Source organism: Kogia breviceps, chromosome 7, assembly GCF_026419965.1.
Source record: "Kogia breviceps isolate mKogBre1 chromosome 7, mKogBre1 haplotype 1, whole genome shotgun sequence".
Taxonomy (NCBI): domain Eukaryota; kingdom Metazoa; phylum Chordata; class Mammalia; order Artiodactyla; family Physeteridae; genus Kogia; species Kogia breviceps.
Window position 1 is genome coordinate 9,476,892 of NC_081316.1, and position 24,317 is coordinate 9,501,208.

General features: G+C 50.0%; 1 protein-coding gene across 41 annotated transcripts in view; it reads left to right on the forward strand.

The window, feature by feature from the left end:
* Positions 1 to 298: 298 nt before the first annotated feature.
* MADD (MAP kinase activating death domain) overlaps positions 299 to 24,317 on the forward strand; it is a 39,967-nt gene continuing 15,948 nt past the window's right edge. For 4 of the 41 annotated variants that reach the window (XR_010841243.1, XM_059068061.2, XM_059068081.2 and 1 more), the window contains exons 1-24: positions 299 to 586; positions 3,822 to 3,981; positions 4,643 to 5,239; positions 5,657 to 5,960; positions 6,485 to 6,616; positions 7,039 to 7,152; positions 8,102 to 8,182; positions 10,020 to 10,198; positions 10,552 to 10,787; positions 10,986 to 11,142; positions 11,421 to 11,524; positions 12,105 to 12,295; positions 12,671 to 12,795; positions 13,177 to 13,316; positions 14,144 to 14,245; positions 15,910 to 15,969; positions 16,330 to 16,432; positions 16,770 to 16,956; positions 17,054 to 17,204; positions 17,520 to 17,726; positions 19,483 to 19,536; positions 20,523 to 20,623; positions 21,442 to 21,525; positions 21,862 to 22,020. Coding sequence is in view for 38 of the 41 variants with exons in the window: in XM_059068061.2 (XP_058924044.1) it covers positions 3,920 to 3,981; positions 4,643 to 5,239; positions 5,657 to 5,960; positions 6,485 to 6,616; positions 7,039 to 7,152; positions 8,102 to 8,182; positions 10,020 to 10,198; positions 10,552 to 10,787; positions 10,986 to 11,142; positions 11,421 to 11,524; positions 12,105 to 12,295; positions 12,671 to 12,795; positions 13,177 to 13,316; positions 14,144 to 14,245; positions 15,910 to 15,969; positions 16,330 to 16,432; positions 16,770 to 16,956; positions 17,054 to 17,204; positions 17,520 to 17,726; positions 19,483 to 19,536; positions 20,523 to 20,623; positions 21,442 to 21,525; positions 21,862 to 22,020 (3,630 nt within the window). In the remaining 3 variants the exon portion in view is untranslated. Of the gene's footprint in view, positions 587 to 2,844; positions 2,987 to 3,821; positions 3,982 to 4,642; positions 5,240 to 5,656; positions 5,961 to 6,484; positions 6,617 to 7,038; positions 7,153 to 8,101; positions 8,183 to 10,019; positions 10,199 to 10,551; positions 10,788 to 10,985; positions 11,143 to 11,420; positions 11,525 to 12,104; positions 12,296 to 12,670; positions 12,796 to 13,176; positions 13,317 to 14,143; positions 14,246 to 15,909; positions 15,970 to 16,010; positions 16,068 to 16,329; positions 16,433 to 16,769; positions 16,957 to 17,053; positions 17,205 to 17,519; positions 17,727 to 19,482; positions 19,537 to 20,522; positions 20,624 to 21,441; positions 21,526 to 21,861; positions 22,021 to 24,317 lie in introns of all 41 variants that reach the window. The other 37 variants (XR_010841245.1, XM_059068066.2, XM_059068085.2 and 34 more) reach the window with 16 other exon arrangements.

The window sequence follows — 24,317 nt, forward strand, 5'->3', positions numbered from 1 at the left end:
GCGCCTTCCGGCTTCAGGTCCCCCCGCCGCCCCTGAATTGGTAGGCTCCACCGCCGCGGCCGCCGGCTTTCCTGCCCACGCGGCTGGGCACTTCCAAAGCGCGAGCGGGGGAGGGCGATGAGGTGAGGAAGTCCTCGGGCAGCTTATCTTGAGACGTCGCTTCCAGATGCATCCACAGTTCACCGAAATGGGCTCTATTTCAGTGTCGAATTAAAATGTTTGCGCAACCCAAACAAAAAGTATTCCTTTGGGTCCTCCCCTTGTCACGTAGAGGCGCTGGGCCGGCCCAGCGCTTCCCATCACGTTCCCACTCCCACACGTATAGGTGTGTGCGTAGCCTTCTCTCGCCCGAGGTCCGGCTCCACCCTGCAGCGCTCGGCTTGGTGCAGCCCTGTCCCCCCGGGGGTGAATGGTGCGGCCCCTGGCTCCTCAGCCTCCCCCTCTTTCACCGAGTCGGAGTGGTACACGGCCCACGGTGCAGACGCGGAACTGGCGCGCGCTCCGAGTGGTGCCCGCGCCGAGGAGCGACTGACGCGCTGCCGGGGGACGTCTGGCCGAACCTGGCCGGTCCCCCGAGACGCGGGAGGTAGGAGGATCCGGGCCGCTGGGGGCCCCGGAAGGGTGTTTGGGACGAGGCTCCCCGGGAGAAACGGACTTAGGGAGGAAACAGGGGCTCTAGGGCGAAGGCGCCTCTAAGGAGGCCCTAAAGGAGTGTGAGGGGGCGTAGGGTCTCGAGAGGGACAGCAGCGGTCCGTAGGGAAGAGGGTGAAGCAAGAGGTGGGGGCGTCCGGACCGCCGAGGGGGTTCGGGCTGCGAGCTTAGGCGCAGCTCGCGGCTGCAGGGCGGGATTCCTGCGGGGCAGGCGGGCGGTCCTGGTTCCGGGGCGGGGGAGAACTGTCCAGCAGGTGAGGGGGCGGCCAGAGCTGTCCAGCCCGGGGGCCCGAGCCGTGGTAACCACATGGCGCGCGTGTGTGCTTGTGTCTGTGCGTGTGTGTGCGCGCACTCGCGCGCCTAATTTTTGGTTAGGGTTTGAAAAGCACGTTTGGTTCTTTAAAAAAAAAATTTTTTTTTAAATTTGGTGTTTCAAAATTGGCTTGTTGGAGAGTGGAGACACCGTTCAGTTTTTCCTGCAACTGCTTCCCTCCCCATCCTTGTGCACCTCTAAATTCGTCCACCTGTTCCTGCCCTCCCCCTCTCCCCTATCCTGCCTATTGCCTGCCTCTTTACTCTCATTCTTCCCCACGCAGGACCAGTCTGTGCTGATGCGCTTGCAAGGTCACTGCCTGGGGAGGCGGTGGAGGGGAGAGAGCCTCCTGTTGTGCTCACGTCAGCAAAGATGTCATATCGCACTCTGGTTCCTGTGGTTTTACTATGACATCCTGCCCCAAATGGGGGACGAATCCTAAAGGGTTGGTTAATGTGGCCATTTGTAAGCTGAAAAGACATAGATAATTTAAAGGCCTGCGGATGGAGTGGATGGTAGTCGTGTAGAACTTCAGCAGATAGGTATGCGTTTTGAGCTTGATGCCTTTGGAATATAGGGGCTAGGAACGAGGAGCTATACGTTAGTAAATGTAGCTGAGGCAAGAGGCAGAGTGGGTGTGGATGTGAAGACAGAGTGTGAGTTATAGGTAATGCGAGAGAATTTAGAGTCTTCGTGAGGAGGGGAGAGGGGAAAGAATGGGAAGAAAAGCCTTGCTTATCTCTGCAGTCTGAAAAACCAAAGGCAGTGGCTGTTGATGAGATATAAATTGAGACTAAAAATCCATCCTATCACTAGTGGCTAGAATAGTCACAAGATCTCTGGGTCCTTGTGGCTTTGGAGGGAGGTGAGCATTGTAGCGCATGATGATGATTTCAGTTTTATCAGGTGATTCTCAGTGGAGAGGGGGCTGGGATCCCACCAAGGATAGAGGCCTGATGCCTAATATATTAGAAGATGCTTCAGGTGTGATCTTTGAGATTTTTATTTGGAAAGGGCTCCTGGTTTTCAACATAAACATAGATTTCAAGGCTTGGCCTTGAGCTCTGGTCCTGTAAATTCTGTTTTATTTTAAGATACTTTGGCTCTCACTAGGCATTTTCCATATAATTCTTTAGAGAATGAATTATGCTTTTACCCATCTCCCATTTCATTTCTGTTTCCCTCCTCTTCTCATTCTGCTTGGGAGGAGCTGAACTCTGCTCTCTAACAGTTCATACTGCAGTGCCTCACGTTCTGCAGTATGCTTATGAGTGTGTAGCAGTGGAGAGGCCCAAAGGGCTTTTGGGGTGGTAGTGTTGCCTAGAAATGAGTATTTTGCAAGCTTGGGAACTTCGTTTTCGTTGTGTAGAAAGGAGATATCTCTATCAAAATCCAGAATTAAGACAAAGTGCAAACTAAAGGCACATGGGGGAGAAGATAACCTAACAATTAGTAGGTGCTGTCAGTGGAAGAGGTGTCTCTAGATTCAAGGAGAACGAATTATTATGGGCCTTGGCCAACTCTGGAGTAGCAGCTGATAGCACTGTGCTGTCCCCAAGCAGGGGAGGGGCGGTGGCTCTGCTATAAATAGTGCTGGAGCCAGAGTCGCTATGGAGACAAAACTGAATCCTATTACCTGCAGGTCCTCTATTGGGAGCAAGAGAAAGGAGGGAGAAGCATTTTGAGGATTTTGAGAGGTGTTGTAAATAGTTTTTTTTTTTTTTAATAAGTAGGAGAGAAAAAAGATAGAGATTCTCATCTAAATCAAATAGAGCCTTAAGCATACAGGGAGTGTGTATGTTGTATGTATGGGAGTGCATGCAGCAGCAAAGAAAAGAGTGAGGGTGTGTAGTGTAATGGGATTCTCTCTGTGTGTATAGTGAACAAGGTCTTGGTGTGGCTATGTGTGGAGCACAGAGGTGGAATACTGGAAGCACTGAAAGTAACCTTGTCGTGGAGTGAAACATTTTATTTAGAGGAGTGTATGGAGACCCAACAGGAAATAAATTACAGTTAAGACATGTAAGCTTTTTCTAATTTTTGGACTATGGCTTAGAAATTCCTCTGAGCACCTCTCCCTGTCCTTGCAGGAATACTGTTATTTATGCATCTAATTCTTAATCTCTGTAAGATGAAGAAGGACAAGGCCTCATCTGTGTATATTGTATTACTAATTCGAATCCTGGGACCAGAATATAAGTGCAAGAGTGTGATTCAGCACCAAGGGCAGAGCTAGTAGCAGTAGCTACGGGGCCTCTTTCTTGCTTGAAGAGGGGAGAAAAATGATTTAGATGAAGCAATTGGGGCATAGATATTCTTCATTTGAGAACGCATGGGGTAGAGTAGCTAGCTGTTGTTGCTGTCTGACTGCAATTAACTGTATAGACTATGTGGTAATTTCACATGGAGCTGAATGCAGAATGTTGGAACAGAGAATAATTAGGTTCCACCTAGAGCTAGGAGTGCAGATTAGTTCTGATTAGAGAGTCTGGTTTGATCCTGATCCACCCTGGAGCAGTCCTGAAAGTGACTTAATTTTTGTTATCATAACAACTGAGTCCAGATTAGACTGACTAGGCCTGTTTTTCAGAAACAGAAACAGCCCCAGGGGTGAGGCTGGAAATGAGCTGGTTTGTAGGGACGGAGAGGTGAGCCATTATCTATCCTACTTCTTGACATTTGACTCTGTGAGCTCATAAGCCTGGACAGAGCTCTAGGCTAGGAAAAGTGTCATGTTCTCCTATCTTTAGTACTAAAGTGGAAGATCTTCTGACCTATGTCCCTGGCTGGGATAAGCTGAGAAGGACGAGTCCCTTAGGCACAGCAATGGAACTTATCAGTCCTTTTTTCCTATTAGACTTGGATTGTCGGATAATATCAGAATTCCTCCTGGGAACATTGATTCCACGCTTGGTGCCTTGAAGTTTCTCTGAGATGAACTGATGAATCAGAACCATGGTGCAAAAGAAGAAGTCCTGTCCTCGGTTACTTGACTACCTAGTGATCGTAGGGGCCAGGTAACCAAGAAGTGACTGATTTTTGTCTTGTCATCTGGGATAGCCACAAAATCTATCTCATTCTCGCCCCCCCCGCCCCACCCCCCCGCCCCGCACCATGCAGCACGTGGGATCTTAGCTCCCTGACCAGGGATTGAACCCTTGCCCCCTGCATTGGAAGCACAGAGTCCTAACCACTGGACCACCAGGGAAGCCCTGCATATCTCATTCTTCTTCTATTATGTCACCCTGATGGGAACCTTGCTGCCAGTAAGGGAAACAAAACAGGTGGATTGAGAGTGTTGGCCTGGAGGGAACAGAAACAGAGCAAAACTCTGCTCTTAACTAGCATCTTTGTGATTTTGAACAAATCTACTCTTGTGCTCCTTTCTCTCTCTACCTGTGCTCTTTTGGGAATTCATTAGCTAATACACCTTGAAGGTTGCTAGTCATCTCAAGGTGTTGGTGATAATTTTATTGTCGCCATTTTCCTTTCGTTTCAGGGTGGGCATCTTCATGGCAGCACAGACCTCATTTAGCCTACGGCTAAATGCGGCATGTTTTCCAAGGTCCTGCAGCTAGGTTTCTTTATCCATAAGAGCATTTATTTCTTGACGGTGGTTAAAATGTGAAAGAGCGTTCTGTCCCCACCGGCGGCTGAATTTGTCTTCCTGTTCTCCAGGCACCCGAGCAGCGATAGCGTGGCGCAGACTCCCGAGTTGCTACGGCGATACCCGCTAGAGGACCACGCCGAGTTTCCCCTGCCCCCGGATGTCGTGTTCTTCTGCCAGCCGGAGGGCTGCCTGAGCGTGCGACAGCGGCGCGTGAGCCTGCGCGAGGACACCTCTTTTGTCTTCACTCTCACCGACAAGGACACCGGAGTCACGCGTTACGGCATCTGTGTTAACTTCTACCGCTCCTTCCAAAAGCGCGTGCCTAAGGAAAAGGGGGAGGCCGGGGCAGGGTCCCGTGGGAAGGAAGGACCCCATGCCCCCTGCGTCTCAGAAGAGGTTGGCACCGAGAGCTCGGAGAGCGGCCCGTCCCCGCAGCCTCCCAGTGCTGACCCCACCCCGGCAGTGAACCAGTCTCCTCGGGGCAAACGCCGGGCCAAGGCGGAGGGCCGTTCCCGCAACAGCACTCTGACGTCCCTGTGTGTGCTCAGCCATTACCCCTTCTTCTCCACCTTCCGAGAGTGTCTGTACACCCTCAAACGCCTGGTGGACTGCGGTAGTGAGCGGCTGTTGGCCAAGAAGCCGGGCATCCCTCGAGGCGTACAGAGGTACGGTTCGCTGCCGACGCTCGGAAGGGGGGGCAAGCCATCCTGGGTTGGGGTGTAGTCGGCTTGTGCGGGGCGTGGGGATCTTCCTCTAAAGCCTGAGGCCCTTCAGGCCTCCTTAAGCACTTTGTGTTAGTCCGCGCTAAGCAACAGACTACTGCAGAGTGAGCCTTCCCTCCGCAACCGTGTTTGCAGTGATGCTGAGGGATTTGGTGTTTCACGATGGGCAGGACAGTGAGTCTTGCTCTGTATACATCTTTGCACTTGTCATTATTCTTATGTGTACCCTGTGATCCTAGCTGAGACCAAAGGGTGGGCTTGTCCAGCTCCTGTCATTAGACCCTCTGTGGTGACATTGGGCTGCAGTGGGGTGTCGGCTCCTGGTGCTTACGTGTCTGTTTCCTGCTGTCTGCTGCTCAGGGACACCATGTGGCGCATCTTTACTGGATCGTTGTCAGTGGAGGAGAAGTCCAGTGCCCTTCTGCACGACCTTCGAGAGATTGAGGCCTGGATCTATCGATTGCTGCGCTCCCCAGTACCCGTCTCAGGGCAGAAGCGAGTGGACATCGAGGTCCTGCCCCAGGAGCTCCAGCAAGCGCTGACCTTTGCTCTTCCAGACCCCTCTCGATTCACCCTCGTGGATTTCCCACTGCACCTTCCCTTGGAACTTCTGGGTGTGGACGCCTGTCTTCAGGTGCTCACCTGCATCCTGTTAGAGCACAAGGTGAGGGGGCCAGCTTTCTAGACTGTTCTAGGGAAAGGGCTTTGAAATGTGGCAGAGGCTAGCCCATGAGTTCTCCGAGGAGAAGGACTACATCTTTTTCATCATTTTTGTCTCCAAGGAGATAACACGATACCAGGTATACGACAGGTACTCAGTTGGTGTGGGTGGAATCAAGGTACTAGTATCGTGTGGGATGTATTCAGAGGACTTGACACTCATATGAATTCTCCTTAACTCTACCAGCCTAATTCTCTGAAACTTTCAGTCGTTCTGTTCCAATGCATGACCCTGGGATGTGGGGGTACAAGAGCTAGGATGACAAAGGAGTGATTCAAGGGAGAATTACTGCAGTGCTTGCGCTGGGAGGCGGCAGGCGGGGTGGGGCGTGAGGCAGTGATAGGTGTGGAAACTAAGCTCCCAGAGCCTTAGGCTTTGGTGAAGCGGAAACGACATTGTAGTGTGGGGAGCCGTTCTCTCGCAGACCTTCTCCTGTCGGGTAACCCTTGCGGTGTGGCCCGTGCCAGGTGGTGCTGCAGTCCCGAGACTACAACGCACTCTCCATGTCTGTGATGGCGTTTGTGGCAATGATCTACCCCTTGGAGTATATGTTTCCTGTTATCCCGCTGCTGCCCACCTGCATGGCGTCTGCAGAACAGGTGAGTCTCAAGGTGTCTTCTGGCTTTGTCACCTCTGTGCCAACTCTGTCCAGCTCTGAGGGCGAAGGCTCAATGCCCAGAGAAGTTATAAATCAGTACTGGCCCTGAATTCCTTGTTATAACTTATTTGTCTACAAAATCTGAACTGATCTGGCGGCAAAACCTATACTATTTATGTTTCTTATTTATCACAGTTAATATAATGATTATAGGCTGCTGGCTACACCACTGCAGGTGCTACATAATATGTAGGATATGCACTGTTACTTTTCTAAAATCTGAAAAATTCTGAACTTTGAAACACATCTGCCTTCAAGGATTTGGAAGAGGGATTGTGGACCTGCGTTTTCCTAATCTAGAAAACTCGTGACTCAGTATGCGATCACAATAGATTTTGGTTTTGTTTCTTGTCGTTTCCGCAGCTGCTGTTGGCTCCAACCCCGTACATCATCGGGGTCCCTGCCAGCTTCTTCCTCTACAAACTGGACTTCAAAATGCCTGATGATGTATGGCTAGTGGATCTGGACAGCAGTAGGGTGAGGCTCTTGGCTGCGGCATTGTAGGGTCTAGAATAGGGTTGTGTTCTGTTTTTCTAGATTACTCCCAGGAAGTTCCTCAGTTTGTGGGTGATTGCTGTTATGAGACTCATTGAAACAACTTTTTACTGCTTTTACTTTATTGGCTTAGTAAGCACTTGGCTAGGACTCAAAGAATTATAAGATTTAGTTTTGCTGGAGTTAAATGCTTCCCCACATCTTCCAAGAGAAGTAGGGCAGTTGTGGTTGCAGGATTATTACATATGGTGTAGGTCATCTGATGGCTTTCTGGGAGTGTAGTTTCTAGTAAGAAACTGCAGACTTTAAAAAAGTATATTTAAAAAAAATTTTTTTTAAAAAGCAAACAACAGCAACAAAAAAAAAACCTGTGGGCTTCCCTGGTGACGCAGTGGTTGAGAGTCCGCCTGCCGATGCAGGGGACACGGGTTCGTGCCCCGGTCCGGGAAGATCCCACGTGTCGCGGAGCGGCTGGGCCCGTGAGCCGTGGCCGCTGAGCCTGCGCGTCCGGAGCCTGTGCTCCGCAACGGGAGAGGCCACAGCAGTGAGAGGCCCACATACCACAAACAAACAAACAAACAAACAAACAAAAAAGTATATTAACGTTCTGCAGTGTGAGTACATTCAAACTTTGGTAGGTAGCCCTTATGTGTGTTCATTGTAAAACTTTAGAAAATGCAAATAAGTATAAAGAAGTCGATAGAAACTATGAGTCTATTATCTAGAGATAGTCACCAATAACATTTAGGTATAATATTTCCTTTCAGGTGTGTATATGTGTCATATATGTGTGTGTGTGTAGTAACGTATGTGTTTGCATATATATAATACCATATATGTAACTTCCTATTCTTGATACTTACCTTTATGTAAGAGAAACTTTGGAGCAACTAATTCTAAGGTCATGCCTTTTATCTTTCTTCTGGTGCAGGTGATTGCCCCCTCCAATGCAGAAGTGCTACCTATCCTTCCAGAACCAGAATCGTTAGAGTTGAAAAAACATTTGAAACAGGTAGGTGAAGAATGAGGCAAAGGAAGGGGAACAACAGACGGCTATTACTGTAAGAGCCAGTTTCCTTTCAGACTTCAGGTGGAGTAGACTTTCTTAGCCTTGGGTGGGCTTAAAAAGAGATGTGTCCCATTTCTGGGTTGCAGGGTGAATCTCATAAAAGGCTTTTTAGATGCCTTTTAATTCATGGTGTGCCCCCTCCCACCCTCTAATCCTTGTAATGCTGTATCAAACAACCCTTCACTTCCGCTTCTTGTCCCGTCTGCCATTCTTAATGGCCCTGGAGCATTCTTCCAGTGTTACAGGAGGGAGTTAGTAGTTTGGATAATCTGGCTCCTTTTATGTTCTCCTCTTGAATTGATCTCTGGTCCCTATCGAATCATTTCTTCAAAAATTCCTTTCTTTGAGTAAACCCTTACATACATTTTTCATTGATTGATTTTCTTCTTCTTCTGCATGCTGAACACCGTACCTGAAGGTAAAGTGTGATGAGGCCCTGGTCGTCTGCGCTGCTGTGTGTGTTACGTAGGACCACCAGTAGATAGCTCTGTATTTCTTCTTACGAGTCTGTCATTTGAAGGGTCTTCAGGAATCTCTCTCCGTGTTGTCTCAGTTCTTAGAAATACCTCTAGGTGGGGATTTCCCTGGTGGTGCAGTGGTTAAGAAACCACCTACCTATGCGGGGGATGCGGGTTCGAGCCCTGGTCCGGGAAGATCCCACATGCCACGGAGCAGCTAAGCCCGTGCGCCACAACTACTGAGCCTGAGCTCTAGAGCCCGCGAGCCACGACTGCGGAGCCCGCGTGCCACAGCTACTGAAGCCTGTGCGCCGAGAGCCTGTGCTCAGCAACAAGAGAAGCCACCGAGATGAGAAGCCCGCGCACCGCAACGAAGAGTAGCCCCCGCTCACCACAACTAGAGAAAGCCCGCACACAGCAATGAAGACCCTATGCAGCCAAAAATAAATAAACGAACAAATAATTTTTTTTAAAAAAGAAGAAAGAAATACCTCTAGGTGAAATCTGTTTGTATATAAATGGGTGATGTTGTATTATCCCTCTCTTTCACTTGCTTCATCACTACTGATGTGATATGATATCTCGTTACTGCAGACTCTGGTGAGGATTGCAAGTTCAGAAAGTTCTCTAGCTGTCTTCCTTTGCTGTGTTTTTCATTCTTGACGATTGCTTTAGTATGACTAAAGAGATGGAGAGGTTGATATATGATATTGGACTTGAAATGTTTGTAGGAGCTAAGATTTTTGGGCTCACAGATCCTGTATTCTGACCCCTGTTACTCAAAGTGTGGTCCGTGAACCAGCAATATTAGCATCACCTGGGCTTGTTAAAGCGCAGAATCACCTCAGGTATATTGAATCAGAATCTGCATTGGAACAACATCCCCAGGTGATTCCTGTGCTCATTAACATTTAAGAAGCACTGCTGGGCTAGACCAGTGTTTCTCAAACTGCCCCATGGAGCCTCTGAGGGTTGATTGAGGTTGGGACCCCCGCGCATGTGAGGCTCTGGGTTCCTTATGTCCTTCAGAGAAGCTTTACTTTTACGTGTTTCGATCGTTTATATTTCTACGTAGATTTCGAGTGAAAAACAAGATTTTGTAGCTACAACAAATTTGAAAACTATTGCCTTGGACTTCGGGTTTGATCAAGTTGCCTTGAGTTAGATTGGCTTAAGCTGAAGATTTCATCATTCGGATTGTTTTCTAAAGGTTAAAATATTTGGATTCTTGTTTCAAAGATGAAGGTTCTTTTCTAGGAGTTGAGACTGGCTGGCTGCCCCAGAAACCTGCCTTCTCTGAGGGACTTCTCATTGTCCCGCAGGCCCTCGCCAGCATGAGTCTCAACACCCAGCCCATCCTCAATCTCGAGAAGTTCCACGAAGGCCAGGAGATCCCCCTTCTCTTGGGAAGGCCTTCTAATGACCTGCAGTCTACACCTTCCACCGAGTTCAACCCACTCATCTATGGCAACGATGTGGATTCTGTGGATGTCGCAACCAGGTACAGCCAAGCCATCCCCACGGCCACAAGCTCTCAAATTGGTCTCTGCTCACTCCGTGACCTCGGGGTAGATTACTTCCCTGAGCCAGAGGTTCTTTATGTGTACAATGCGTATAATATTTGGTTACATCTGCCACCTTAGTCAAAGCAAACAGAAGAAATAGTCACATTCTCGGGCCTCTCAGACCCTGTGTGAAGAAGGGGATTGACGATTCTTTAAGATACCTCTCCCCTTGCTCTTGGAAGCCCGTTAAATGATGACTGTGGGAGGTGGTCTGAGGCCTCGGGTCGTAGGGATCCTTGCTCTGCAGGGCGAGGGACTTGGGTCATCTCACCATCCCCTTCTTCCCCAGAGTGGCCATGGTCCGTTTCTTCAACTCCCCCAACGTGCTGCAGGGCTTTCAGATGCACACACGTACCCTGCGTCTCTTCCCCCGGCCCGTGGTAGCTTTCCAAGCCGGCTCCTTTCTAGCCTCACGTCCCCGGCAGACTCCTTTTGCTGAGAAACTGGCCAGGACTCAGGCTGTGGAGTACTTCGGAGAATGGATCCTCAACCCCACCAACTATGCCTTTCAGCGGATTCACAACAGTGAGTCCACCTGCCTCTGCTTTGCCCCGCCTTCTGCGCTTGGCCTCCTGACGGCTCTTCCCTTTGCTTTTTCCCTTTCTAATCTTCCGCCTGCCCCTGCCATTCTGATTTTGCTTCAGACTTTTCCCCACCTTTCTTTTAGGTTTTGCTTGCTTCTTTCCCTTATTGCTGACTCTCTCCTCTTTTCTCCGCGGGTAGACACGTTCGATCCAGCCCTGATAGGCGACAAGCCGAAGTGGTACACCCACCAGCTGCAGCCCGTTCACTATCGAGTGTACGACAGCAGTTCCCATCTGGCCGAGGCGCTGAGCGTGCCTCCAGAGCACGACTCTGACTCTGACCCTACTGAGGACAGGTGAGCAGCCCCTTATGGCAGCGAGACAGTTCTTGAAGTCCGGGAGGCTCTTGCTAGCCGTTACTTAGCGCAATTGAAGAATTTCATAGGATTCAGACATCAGTCCTTGAAGCCTTGGGTTATATTTTGGTTGATTGTTTTGTGTTAGTTTCCTTATTTTATCTTGAGCCCTGGCCTTGAGTTAAGAGTGCTCCTCTGTTTATTTTTCCTAATGCTGATTGCTGACTCTTTTCCCTGCCCCTTCTTTCTGTTTTATTTTTTTGCTCTTCACTCTGCAGTGGCAGTGATAGTATGGATTATGATGACTCAAGCTCTTCTTACTCTTCCCTTGGTGACTTTGTCAGTGAGATGATGAAATGTGACATCAATGGTGATACTCCTAGTAAGTGTACTTGGAGAAATTGGCCAGCTTGGGACAGGGTTTGCGGTTCTGTGATGGTATGGTCTGTACCTGCCATCCTTGTTGTTGTTGTTTTTTTTTAATTAAAATTTTTTTTTAAATTAATTTTTAATTGGAGTATAGTTTTTTTTATTTTTTATTTTATTTTATCTTTTTGGCTGTGTTGGGTCTTCGTTGCTGCACGCAGGCTTTCTCTAGTTACGGCGAGTGGGGGCTACTCTTCGTCGCGGCGCACAGGCTTCTCGTTGCGGTGGCTTGTCGCGGAACACGGGCTCTAGGCGCACAGGCTTCAGTAGTTGCAGCACGCGAGCTCAGTAGTTGTGGCTCGTGGGCTCTAGAGCTCAGGCTCGGTAGTTGTGGGCACACGGGCTTAGTTGCTCCGTGGCATGTGGGATCTTCCCGGACCAGGGATCGAACCCGTGTCCCCTGCATTGGCAGGCAGATTCTTAATGACTGCGCCACCAGGGAAGTCCTTGGAGTGTAGGTGATTTGCTATGTTGTATTAGTTTCTACCGTACAGCAAAGTGAATCAGCCATACATATAGTCCGTGGTTTTTGGCAGATGTGGATCCTCTGACTCACGCGGCACTGGGAGATGCCAGTGAGGTAGCTATTGATGAGCTGCAGAGCCAGAAGGAAGCAGAGGAACCCGGCCCGGACAGCGAGGACGCTCAGGAAAACCCCCCGCTGCGCTCCAGCTCCAGCACCACCGCCAGCAGTAGCCCCAGCACCGTTATCCATGGAGCCAGTTCTGTACGTGAGGACCTGGAGGGGTGGATAAGTGAGGACTGTTACTTGGGACGTGGGCCTCCGCTGTTAGGAAAGCTAGGATGAAGCTGTTCAATTAATTTGCTACTTTCTCCACATTTCCCCCTTTCTCCTCTCCATAGATCCTATAGTTTAGAGCCTGTGAGATACAGTTTGACCCCAGAAGTGCATCCAGCTTTGTTCAGGGGTTAGCCGAGATCCCCTTTGCATAATTTGTGGAAATAGAGAACAGGGGTATAACAATGATCTTCTCCCACATACCCCTTAGGCTGGGAACCTGACAGGCCTGGCTTGAACTGAGGACATAGGAAGGCATCCCAGGGCACCAGGTGACTCCTTTTTATCTAACGTGTCCCCTAGGAACCTGCCGACTCGACGGAGATGGATGATAAGACAGCAGCAGGCGTCTCCACGTCCCTCCCCAGCGTGCCTCCCAGCATTGGCAAAGCGAACGTGGACAGGCGTCAGACAGAAATTGGCGAGGGGTCAGTGCGCCGGCGAACCTGTGACAAGCCATACTTCGAGCCCCAGTATGGCTTTTCCCCCTGAGGAGGAGGAGGAGGAGCGGGGGGAAAGTTACCCTCCCCGGTTCAGCCAACATGTCAGTGGCAATCGGCGAGAGCCTGGGCTTGCCTTCTAGATGGGTGACTGAAGGACCTCACCACCGTGGACCCCCGGGCGAGGGTTAACCAGAAAGTCTGAGCAGCCTGAAGGCTCTCAGGGTCCTGCGTCCCCCGAGGGTCGTGCTTGGATCTAGGCATTAGCAGTTGTGGGGAGGGAGAGGTGCCCGCGGTGCAGCATCGGGCCCACACACCCGAGATCAGGTGCCCCTGCCTGGGGCTCATAGGTGCCCCTGTGCATTCAAGGGCTCAAAAGCTGCCGCGGCCCAACAGCTTGAAACTGGCAAGCGACTCAGATGCCGAGTCAGACTCTCGCGCGAGCTCGCCCGCCTCCACCGTCTCCAACAACAGCACTGAGGGCTTCGGGGGGATCATGTCTTTCGCCAGTAAGTGCCTTCAGCTCTCTCACGCTTCTGTCCCATCTTCGCTCCAGCAGGGCCTGACCGTGGCAGACGTGGCTTAGAGCTTCACACGTAGGGCTGGGTTGGCATTATCAAGCTCCGGGTCAGGTCGTCTGGGTGATACTGAATGAGGTGTTTTCAGGGGAGGCCAACGAGGAATAGGTACAGATTAGTTGCTCTCTTTATACCTGGAGGTTTTCGTCTGTTTCAGTTAAGAGCTAGCTGTTCAGCCGAAAAATAACCATATTAAAAGTCATACACTTGTACATATATTTTGTGGAGATAGTCTGGTCAGATTTGATTTGGGTGTATATCTAATATCTTCTTTGCCTAGGAAAGGACTTTGCATGAACGTGCCTTGAGATCTATGTGACATTGACTTGTGCGTAGAGATTGTTACCAGAAATGAGGGGTGGTGTCAGTTAAAGACTAAAGACACACTAGGGACCCGAGAAAAGCCAACATGGGGGATAATTGCGACGGTGAGTTTTTTAGAAGCCCCGGAGGGACAGCACCAACGTCAGACCGGAAGCGCATTCGCTGCCGGCGTTCATGCTGGGTCAGCGGTAGAGGAGGGACTTGGTGTTATCGTGGGCAGCCGTCAGAGAAAGCTGTTACTGGGTTGTGAGCAGTCCTGGCGGTGGCCCCTTTGTTTGCCCCAGTTAGGCGTGACCCTCTCTAAGCGGGGTCAGAGGTTCTGGGATCGCCTTTGAAGAGCAGGAGGGTGGAGAGGATGATACGCTCCTTGGAGCATCACGTGCTCTGATTCTTTGTCCCCCTGACTCACCGCTCTCACTCGCTCCCCTTGACAGGCAGCCTGTATCGGAACCACAGTACCAGCTTCAGTCTTTCAAATCTCACGCTGCCTTCCAAAGGGGCGCGAGAGAAAACCACGCCCTTCCCCAGTCTGAAAGGTAACTGCAGCCCTCCCTTTGCGCAGCCAAGATCCTCTGGGAAGTATTTCAGGCCTGCGGGTGCTTGTCAGGAACCCCGTGTATGGAGAATCCTTTGATCCGGCCACTGCCTCTCATGTCGCTTCCCATGGCTTTCACTGCACATCATGAGTTCTTGCTGGTTTTCAGATGGAAACGGTCTTCTGTAGCTAAAGAGAAGGCCCTGTTGTTATCACATGGGATATCGGCGACTGGGGTATTACCGCTGCTTCTGGGGGGAACCTTTGTCAGAGGCACGTAATTAACATAGGGCTCATCAGCTGCCACCAGTCATCTGCCAGGTTCCTACCGCACGCGCTTAGGACAGACCCCATCCTAAAGAGCTGGCCCCCCAGGGGATGGTTGTGAAGAGCCTGGCAGTGTTCATAGAGTCAAGAAGCCTCTTACTTTGGCTTCATGTCAACTTCGGCCCTGTGAGTGGGCCCGGTAGCATTGGTTGGCTTCTAGGGGCAATTAAGACCTATTTGATTTTCCTTTGTGATCTCTGACAGTTTGAAGAGTTCTTCCTTTTCATACATTTATTTATTTTAGTTATTTATTTCTGGCTGCTTTGGGTCTTCGTTGCTGGGTGCGGCTTTTGCTAGTCGTGGAGAGCGGGGGCTACTCTTTGTTGCTGTGGGTGGGCTTCTCACTGCGGTGGCTTCTCTTGTTGCGGAGCACGGACTCTAGGCACGTGGGCTTCAGAAGTTGTGGCTCACGGGCTCTAGAGCGCAGGCTCAGTAGTTGTGGCACGTGGTAGCTTCGTTGCTCCGCGGCATGTGGGATCTTCCCGGACCAGGGCTCGAACCCATGTCCCCTGCACTGGCAGGCGGATTCTTAACCACTGCGCCACCAGGGAAGCCCTGAAGGGATCTTCTGAATTTACTCTGACTTCTGTTTACTCTGGATTTTGTGCTGAAGTATTTAATCACAGAAGGAAGCACAATGAGAAGCAGCTTCATGTCTTTTTTAACTGATCTCTCTTCCCCATGTTAGAAACGTCAGGAATCTAAGGAATGTTCTTTAGTGGGGTTGGGAACATAGGATAGATGGGCAAAAGGACATCATAGCTAGTGGTGTAGGGAGCTAACCAGCCCTGTAGAGTGAGTCTGCACAGGCTCAGTAGCTGAGGGCTGGAAAGGTGTTAGCGTCACTGGCTCTCATTTGATACAGTTGGAGGGGAGAGCAATTGAAATGCTTCCATTGCATGCTGATGCTTCACTTCATTTGCTGCACTCATCACTGCCATCCAGCTCCTATCCTCAGCCCCACCCCCCTTCCCATGACAGCATCTACAAGTTGGGTCTCTCCCCTCTGCATACCTGCAGCCCCCCTGGACCCCTGTGCTAGATGTTTCATGAAAACCAGTGGTCCCCTTCCATGCATGTGCCTGTTGAGTACCTAAAGGCTCCTTGTGTTATTACCCCGCCTCTGGCTTTGAGAGGCCATAGTCTTAGGGATGGTCTTTCCTCGAGCCTCAGTTGTCTCCTGGCCGCTTGGCTTCCAGCTCTGAGGTGCCTAAGAACTAAGGTTATGTGCACTAAGCTTTGGGAGAACGCTCAGATTATCTGACTAACGGCTCCACTGAGGGGTACAAGGGTTGTGGTATCATGGTGCACCTACTAATTGTGTATTTTGTGTCCCAGTATTTGGGCTAAATACTCTAATGGAGATTGTTACTGAAGCCGGCCCCGGGAGTGGTGAAGGTGGGTCTTGCCCGTGAGCTATGCATGATCTTTTTTCCTAGCATCTGCCGTGCCTGCCGGAGGGCCATCCTCCTCGTGGAGCCAGCGGCATCACTCGAGTGAGCTGCCTTGCTCCGTCCCCCGGGATGCCCATGCCTGCCCATGGGGCGCGCTGCTGGTGCATGCGGAGTGGCCTGAGCCTCCATCCCACTTCCTCCACGTTGCCATGGCTGGTTCCTACCTGTGTGTGATGATGCCCCAGTGCTGCCCTCGCCCAGCCCCTCCAGGGAATGGGTGTGGAACACGGCTACCCAGGGCTGTGCTGACACCAGCTACTGGACTCCAGTAGTGACGTCTCTCATTCTACCTTCCTGGCTGTAGGGAACAGGAGGGCCTTAGTGGACCAGAAGTCATCGGTCATTAAACACAGCCCAACAGTGAAAAGAGAGCCTCCGTCACCTCAGGGCCGATCCAGCAATTCTAGGTAATAAATGGCAGCGCTGTTTTAAAAGTTCCCAGACAGAGGTGGTGATCCTTGTAGCAAACACTAGGGGTGCTCACAAGTGGGAGGGAAGCTGTCAGTGGGTAAACGAAATGACCCATGCGGCAGCCGTAGCTCATGGCGTCGAGCCGGGGGCACCAGCAGTGGCGGGTACTCGGGCACACCAGGCCGTCTGGAGAGGCAGGGTTCGCGGTGGGCTGGGATGTTTGGAGACGTGGCTTTGTGTTTTGACCCCGGAGGCGAACGTCTGGACTGGGGAAAGGGGGAGATGCTCTGCAAAGGGGCCAGTGACCACAGAAGTGGTATATGGGCCCTCCAGTGAGAGCCAGCAGTTCCTGAAGGAGGTGGTGCACAGCGTGCTGGACGGCCAGGGAGTCGGCTGGCTCAACATGAAGAAGGTGCGGCGGCTGCTGGAGAGCGAGCGGCTGAGAGTCTTTGTCCTGAGCAAGCTGAGCCGCACGGCGCAGCCAGAGGACGGGGCCCGGCAGGACATCATCCCAGACGTGGTCAGTGCCGGGCGCCGGGGGTTGCGGTCGACCGGGAAGAGGGACGTGGGCCCCAGAGGCAGTTGTGCCAGCTCTCACCCCTGGGCTCTTGTTGCAGGAGGTCAGTCGGAAGGTGTACAAGGGCATGTTAGACCTGCTCAAGTGCACGGTCCTCAGCCTGGAGCAGTCCTACGCCCACGCGGGGCTGGGTGGCATGGCCAGCATCTTTGCGCTCCTGGAGATCGCCCAGACCCACTACTATAGTAAAGGTAGGGATCGGACCAGCAAGGCGGCGTGCCGTCCACAGCTCTCCCACCCTTCTCTGAAAGAGTGAACTTGGCCCCTTGACGAGGTTCCCAGCGTCAAGCTGCTTCCTGTTAGGCTTTGGGACTTTGTTTTCTAGTGCGTGTGTGTATGTAGTGGGTGTTTTTCTGTCACGGAAAAGAACGATGTCAGCTTTTCTTTCCTTGCACTTCTTCCCTTCCACATCCTCCTCTATCCTTGCTTCTCCCACCTCATTCCCGCACCTTGACTCTCACTCACTGTCTCTTTTGACCTCTTCCTATATTTGATCTTTTCCTCAGAACCAGACAAGCGGAAGAGAAGTCCCACAGAGAGTGCAAATACACCAGTTGGCAAGGATCCTGGCCCGGCTGGGCGGGGGGACCCCAAGGCCATGGCACAGCTGAGAGTCCCCCAGCTGGGCCCTCGGGCACCAAGTGCCTCAGGAAAGAGTCCCAAGGAACTGGACACCAGAAGTCTAAAGGAGGAGAACTTCGTAGCATCTATCGGTGTGTATCGTGTTGGGTGTGGTAGAGGAGATCTGGCTTCTTAATATCCCTCCCTCCTTTCAATTCATCCAGAATCCTGCCTTTCTCTTGCCCATGCTTTGCTCTGTAGACAGGAAGATAGATTTGTGTCCTTTTCTAATGGCATTTCTTCATACTTCTCTATCTCTTATGCTTCATTTACAGCCACCCTCACCTACATCTTAGAGGAAGAATGGAAGTTTTGCTTAGAGGGCCCAGCGATGCTTAGGGCAGGAGTCTGAGCTGTACTCCCCGTCCCTCTCTTTTATTTACATCTGGATTTCTTCCCATAATGGAGAGGCCACATGAGCTCCTGGAAGCTATAAGGAAGTTTATAGATGCATCTTTGGGCTATAACATTGTGACTGTCTGGGTCTCTAAAGCCAGTTTTCCCCCCATCCAACCACTATGCTGCCCTCCAATTTGCTCCTTTGGGGCATGTCCGGCAACCCCGTTTCCCTGGGTTCTGGACTTCGAGGTACAGAGTTCTGAGTCAGCTTTTCTTTAAACATGTCCTTACTGGACTTGATTAGACCTTGCTTACATTTGGTGTTTCTCCATTCCAACTAAGGCAGAGCCTTGGTGAGCTCTCTGGGTGTCACCTCCGTTTGACTCACTCCCTGCCTGACCTTGAGTCATCTCGATTGTGTCTTTCTTTTTCGGGTTCTGGGTCCCTGGGCAATGTGCTTCTAGCCAGTGCCTCTTTGCCACATCCATTAGCAGTTGCCTTTTGCTCCCGTAAATGGTAATGAGGAGCCAGTTTCCTGCTTAGGAGCGCCGTGCTTCTCTAACCAGCAAAATATTGTCCTAGAGGCAGTCAACCGTGCTTTTCTCCTACCTGTTGTGATGTTCTAGAAGATGTACTGACCTGCCAGTGTGGAGGTCTGGAATTTTAGTTCTGTATCTGCCCCCAACTAGGAAAGTGACTTTGGCCAAATCATTTCCCCTTTCAGGGTCTCTATCTCCTCATCTGGAAAACAAGGAGATTGCACTAAGTAGACTCTAAAGTTCTTCCAGGAAGAGAATTGCTATGATCGGTACTCTCTCTTCTTAAGCCCTACTAAGATGCTCTTCTTGACCATGTAGTGTTCTCTGTCACCTCTACCGGAAGGATTTTTCCAGGTGACTGGCTAAGATGGGTCTCTTGGTAGGGCAGGCACTGATGCTGAGGGTAAGTTGGGGTGTTTTGGTAGCAACGAGAAGGGGTGCTAACTGCCTACCTTGAGTGGCCTCTCTCCAGTCCAGTGAATCCAACAGACTTGTGGTCATGCTTCTGAAACCCTTTGGCCGCTTGAGGTAATCATCTGTCTTATCCGGAATCTTTAAAACTTGCTGTTGCCTGGCTCATTTGGCAGAGAGCGTGGTGTGGTGGAGGTTTAAACTGGTCCTGAGTTACCTGATCTTGAGCAAGTGCTCCAGCCTCTTTGGGATCGGTTTCCTCACGCCAGCATGAAGGAGCTTGATTAAAGGCTCTTCCAGCTCTAACATTCTGGGGGATTTTTACTGCCACGTTGAGGTTAGGATAGGAATTGAGTTCTTGACCTAGGGGGAAGGCGTCAGATCTCTTGATTTTTTTTAACCCCCCCCTCCCCGCAGTGAAGATCTCTTTTTATCTCTTGATGTGTAAGCCTGTGTCTGAGACTGAATCAGCTTGGGTGGGTGGGTGTCCATTTCGTCTGTCTGACCAGCCTCTGACTCTCTCTGTCTTTCTCTCCTGCTCACATTGCATCTGGGGTAGAATTGTGGAACGAGCACCAGGAAGTGAAAAAGCAAAAAGCTTTGGAAAAACAGAGTAAGGAACAAATGCCCCTTCCTGTTCCCAAGTCTCCCATACCTGCCAACTCCCCGGGCCCAGGTGGGGCAGCCTCCCTTTGTCAGCCCCACCCCAAATTTGCTCTTGGGGGTGGTATTTGCACCGAAAGCAGGTAGGTGGTACGTGACTCATAGGTATGTGCTGGTAGGCTGCTTCTTTCCCCCTCCCCTTGTAGTCAGCAGGCGGTAATCAGGGCACCTACCGTGTGAAATCCCTTAGAGCCCGGTTCTCCATTGCTTCCGAGTTGGTGGGGAGAATGTTTGCCTATGTCAGTGGCCCCCATTGGCTGATAGCTCCCTCACCCATTAGAAGGCCTGTGGGCGCAGTTGGCAGAGATGGTTGCTGTCCCTCCGTGTTGAGTCTGTAGCTTCCCAACTCTCTCTGGTGGCTTGTCTAGGCGCGCTTTCTCGCTTTCTGTCCTTCTGTCCTTCTGCCACACCCTTGTGGGTGGGCGGGAAATATGGGAGTGGTTCTTTTAATGTCAGACACACAAGCTGCAGGGTGGGGGTAGGCAGCGTCCGCTGAAACAGCTGGTGTTTTTTCAATCTCATGGGGCTCTTCCTTTTCTAGCCCCCTTCAGACGTATTTGTTTGGGAAGCAGAGTGACCTGGGGACCCTTAAAGGGTCTCAGGCACGAGTGAGGCTCTGATTCTGAGTCCAGAGGAATGTGGTTCAGATGTTTGTTTGTGGAGCTTTTCTGCTAAATTTAGGAGGATTTGGTTAGAATTTTCTCAGGTTGAGAAGATGGCTGCAGAACCCCTTGAGACCAGGTTGAATTTTTGCTACTTGGTTCTTAAGGCATCTGGGGACCTTCTTCCAGTGCGGCCTGAGTGGGTGGCAGTCCCTGGAAAGGTGACTGGGACATGCTGAACTGGCCTGGGACCAGGCTGTGCTGCTGTCCCAATCCCTTCGCCAGCCTGCCCCTAGCCTCTGGTACTGAGTAACGCAAGTCTTCCCCTACTCAGGGCCTGAAGTAATCAAACCCACCTTTGACCTTGGTGAGACAGAGGAGGAAAAGTCCCAAGTCAGCGCAGACAGTGGCGTGAGCCCGACATCTTGTGCTCAGGTGTGTGACAGCCTCGTTGAGGATTGCGAGCATTCAAACTGTGCTGCCTCGGAGCGCTGCTTCAGGAGCAAAAGGGAACAGAACGGCAGCATTGAAAGAGCGCGAATATCCAGTCATAGGGAAACGGTGAAACCAGTGTAACATATCCATGTAATACAATGTTAGCATCCGTTAACGACTGTGTTTTCAAAAAATTGGTGACATGGGAAAGTGTTTACAAAGCTATATACAATATGATTCAAATTTTATTTTTATTTTATTTTTTTAATTTTTTTTTATTTTTTGCCGTATGCGGGCCTCTCACTGTTGTGGCCTCTCCCGTTGCGGAGCACAGGCTCCGGACGCGCAGGCCCAGCGGCCATGGCTCACGGGCTCAGTCGCTCCGCGGCATGTGGGATCTTCCCGGACCAGGGCACGAACCCGTGTCTCCTGCATCGGCAGGCGGATTCTCAACCGCTGCGCCACCAGGGAAGCCCTCAAATTTTATTTTTAAAACGTACATAGAAAAGACTGAAAGGAAATATGCTAAAGACTTAACAGAGATTAACATAGGCGGTAAGTTTATGGCTTAATTTTCCTTACTCTTTCGTGTATTTTCTGTAGTGAGCGTGTACTTTTTTAACATTCATTATTTTTCTCACGCTGTAAGTCATACATATTTTATATGCAGGAAAAATGTTCAGTTTTCATGACCTATCCAGGTATGACAGTAGAAGGGTGGGGATGGAGAGAAGGAAGAAGAGACAGTATTTCTTAGGGAAGCTGAGACTAGATCGGACACCTCCCTAACGTGTCCGAGTCCGTGTGTCTTGTTTCAGAGGACCGATCCAGATTCTGTCATTGGTGTGAGTCCAGCCGTGATGATCCGAAGCTCAAGTCAGGACTCTGAAGTTAGCACCGTGGTAGGGGAACACCACGCTGGCATCTTGGTGGGTGGGGTGTGGGTCCCCCTTTGGAAAAGGGGGCTACTCTCGCCTTTGGGGGGCCGTTCTTAGTCTCAGGTCAGGTTGGTTCTCTTGGTGGAGATGTCCACCTGTCATAGGTCTTTGTGTGTGGGATCAGAGCCCGAGATTTCACCCAGGGCTTCTCCTCATCTTGTAAAGAAGGTACTTCCAGAGGCTGTCTGACACACCTTTGAAGCTGGATACTTCTTTTATGGTAGCACAGAGCTCTAGCAGCTTGGCATTTCTGGGACACATCCTGGGGAATATCCCTTACCACCTTTTTTTCCTTTCCAGGTGAGTAATAGCTCTGGAGAGACCCTTGGAGCGGACAGTGACCTGAGCAGCAATGCAGGTGATGGGCCAGGCGGTGAGGGCAGCACCCACTTGGCAGGCTCTAGAGGCACTTTGTCTGATAGTGAAATTGAAACCAACTCTGCCACCAGTGCCATCTTTGTAAGTTTGTTTACTAACAAAAGAAGACCATTTTTTCAGTGGGATGGGGACAGGTTAGAACAGGATGAAAAGTTAAGAGGCAATTAGAAGGAAAAGAGGAAGGAAGGAATGGGGGACCTTCATATATTTGACTTGAAAGAAAATGTTTCTTAAGTTAGCTTTTTTCAGAGTCATTTGACTCCATGATCTGGGGCTTTTAGAACCTTCTCCTGAATCATTGATGAGTTAGGCTTCCTGCCCAGTCAGATAAGGGCTTCGACTCCTATGTGGCAGTAACCCCCGTGTTTAAAATAAGCAAAGTGATGCTTTATATAAATGTCAGGGCACTTGCAGCTCTCATTTTGTACCAGTCTACCTATTTTTATGGACTAGTCTAGTTTTATTCTGGTCACTGCTTTATTTATATGGCACCTTAAAATAGCATCTCATTTTAGTATATTCCCAATAGTTATTTGAAGCTTTCCTTCACTAATAAACATCTATTAAGTGATTTACTAAATGCCAGATTCTGTACTAAAGAAACAGGGATGGTAAGGCATGATTCCCATTTGCAAGAAGTTTGCAATTCAGTATATTGTTACAGCTAATCTCTTCTGCCCGGTGAGGGAAAGAAAGCCTGAGGAAAAAAAGATCTTGCCCAAGGTTATACAATAAGCCAGTGATCAGCTGGAATTAAATGAACTCTTTTTAGTCCGTGCCTTTAGACCCACTGCCCTTCAGTGGATACAGGCCTCCTTAGGCAGCTTTAAGGGTTCTGATACACTCACCGCTTGGTCAGGCAGAGTTGAGAATGGATATTCTCTACACGAGCTCATAGGTTCTTCTCTTTGGTCTGTGGGGAGAATGGAAGGTGAAATTTAAATGAAATAGATTATTTAACACTGGTGGTCATTCCCACTCCACCCCCAGGGCCTTCTGTATACGTGTTTCTAACAGAGCAAGTGACATCCCAAGGTGGAGGTAGGGGAGAGGATTGAGAGTCAGCAGACCCATTCAAGCTAATGGACCTTAACTCTCCCCGAGTCTAAACAGACCCTTTTAATTAAAGAGTATTTTTTTAATTATTATTTTTCAATACATTTATTGATTTTATTTATTTATTTTTGGCTAAGTTGGGTCTTCGTTGCTACGCACGGGCTTTCTCTAGTTGCGGCGAGCGGGGGCTACTCTCCGTTGCGGGTGCGCGGGCTTTTCATTGCGGTGGCTTCTCGTTGGAGAGCACGGGCTCTGGGCACGTGGGCTTCAGTAGTTGTGGCACGCAGGCTCAGTAGCTGTGGCTCATGGGCTCTAGAGCACAGGCTCCATAGTTGTGGCGCGAGGGTTTAGTTGCTCCACGGCATGTGGGATCTTCCCGGACCAAGGATTGAACCCGCGTCCCCTGCATCGGCAGGCGGATTCTCAACCACTGCGCCATCAGGGAAGCCCCGAGAGTATTTTAAATCCTTCTAGTGTGCTTCCGTTTTGGAGGTTTAGATAGATGTTATGGAGCAGCAGTCTTGCAAGAAGCCATTCAGCTGTGTGCTACCTTTCCTGGCACCTTCCTGGGACAAATTCTTACTTTTCCTGTACTTCTGGGCAAGGGCTCTTTGTGCAGTTGAGTTGCTGAGAGCAGTTACCTCAATTTCTTGACTCAAAAAGGGCTATTTTGGTAAGAAATAAATTATCTTAGGTTAATATGGTTCATTGAACAAAGTCTCGCGCTGTGAAACGGGAAGCTGGCATTTGGACACACTAATTAGGCATTGCCTAATAATAACCATTCTTTGTGCAGTGGCTTCTCTGCTTACGCTGTTGCATGTGTTGTGAAGCGGGTGTGAAAACTACCTCTTACCCAGCCAAAGATCTTTTTTGAATGAATAGAAAGTTTAATGTTGCAGAAGTGGTAGATGAAGTTAGTGGTATTTCTGTGTGGGAAGAATTTCTAAGAGATGGTAGAAGAGAAGATTTAACATTTATCAAATACCAACCATGTGCCAGGGACTATTAAGTGATTTATATGTATTTTCTCATATGAAATGAGAAGAATAGTCCTATTGGGTAGGTATTATAACCTTCCTTTTACAGGTGAGGAAAATGACTCTCAGAGAAGCTAAGCTTTGTACCTAAGATCACACAGCTAGTAAGAGGCAGGGATCTGAACGCTGGTCAGTCTAGACTTCAAACCCGGTGTTCTTTTCACTGCATCACACTGCTACAGAGAATTTGCCTAATTTTTTTTTTTTTTTTAAGAGCAAAGAGTCTTACAGAGACTAAAGGGTAAAGGTAAGTAAAAATGAAAACTTGACTGCATGTTTTGG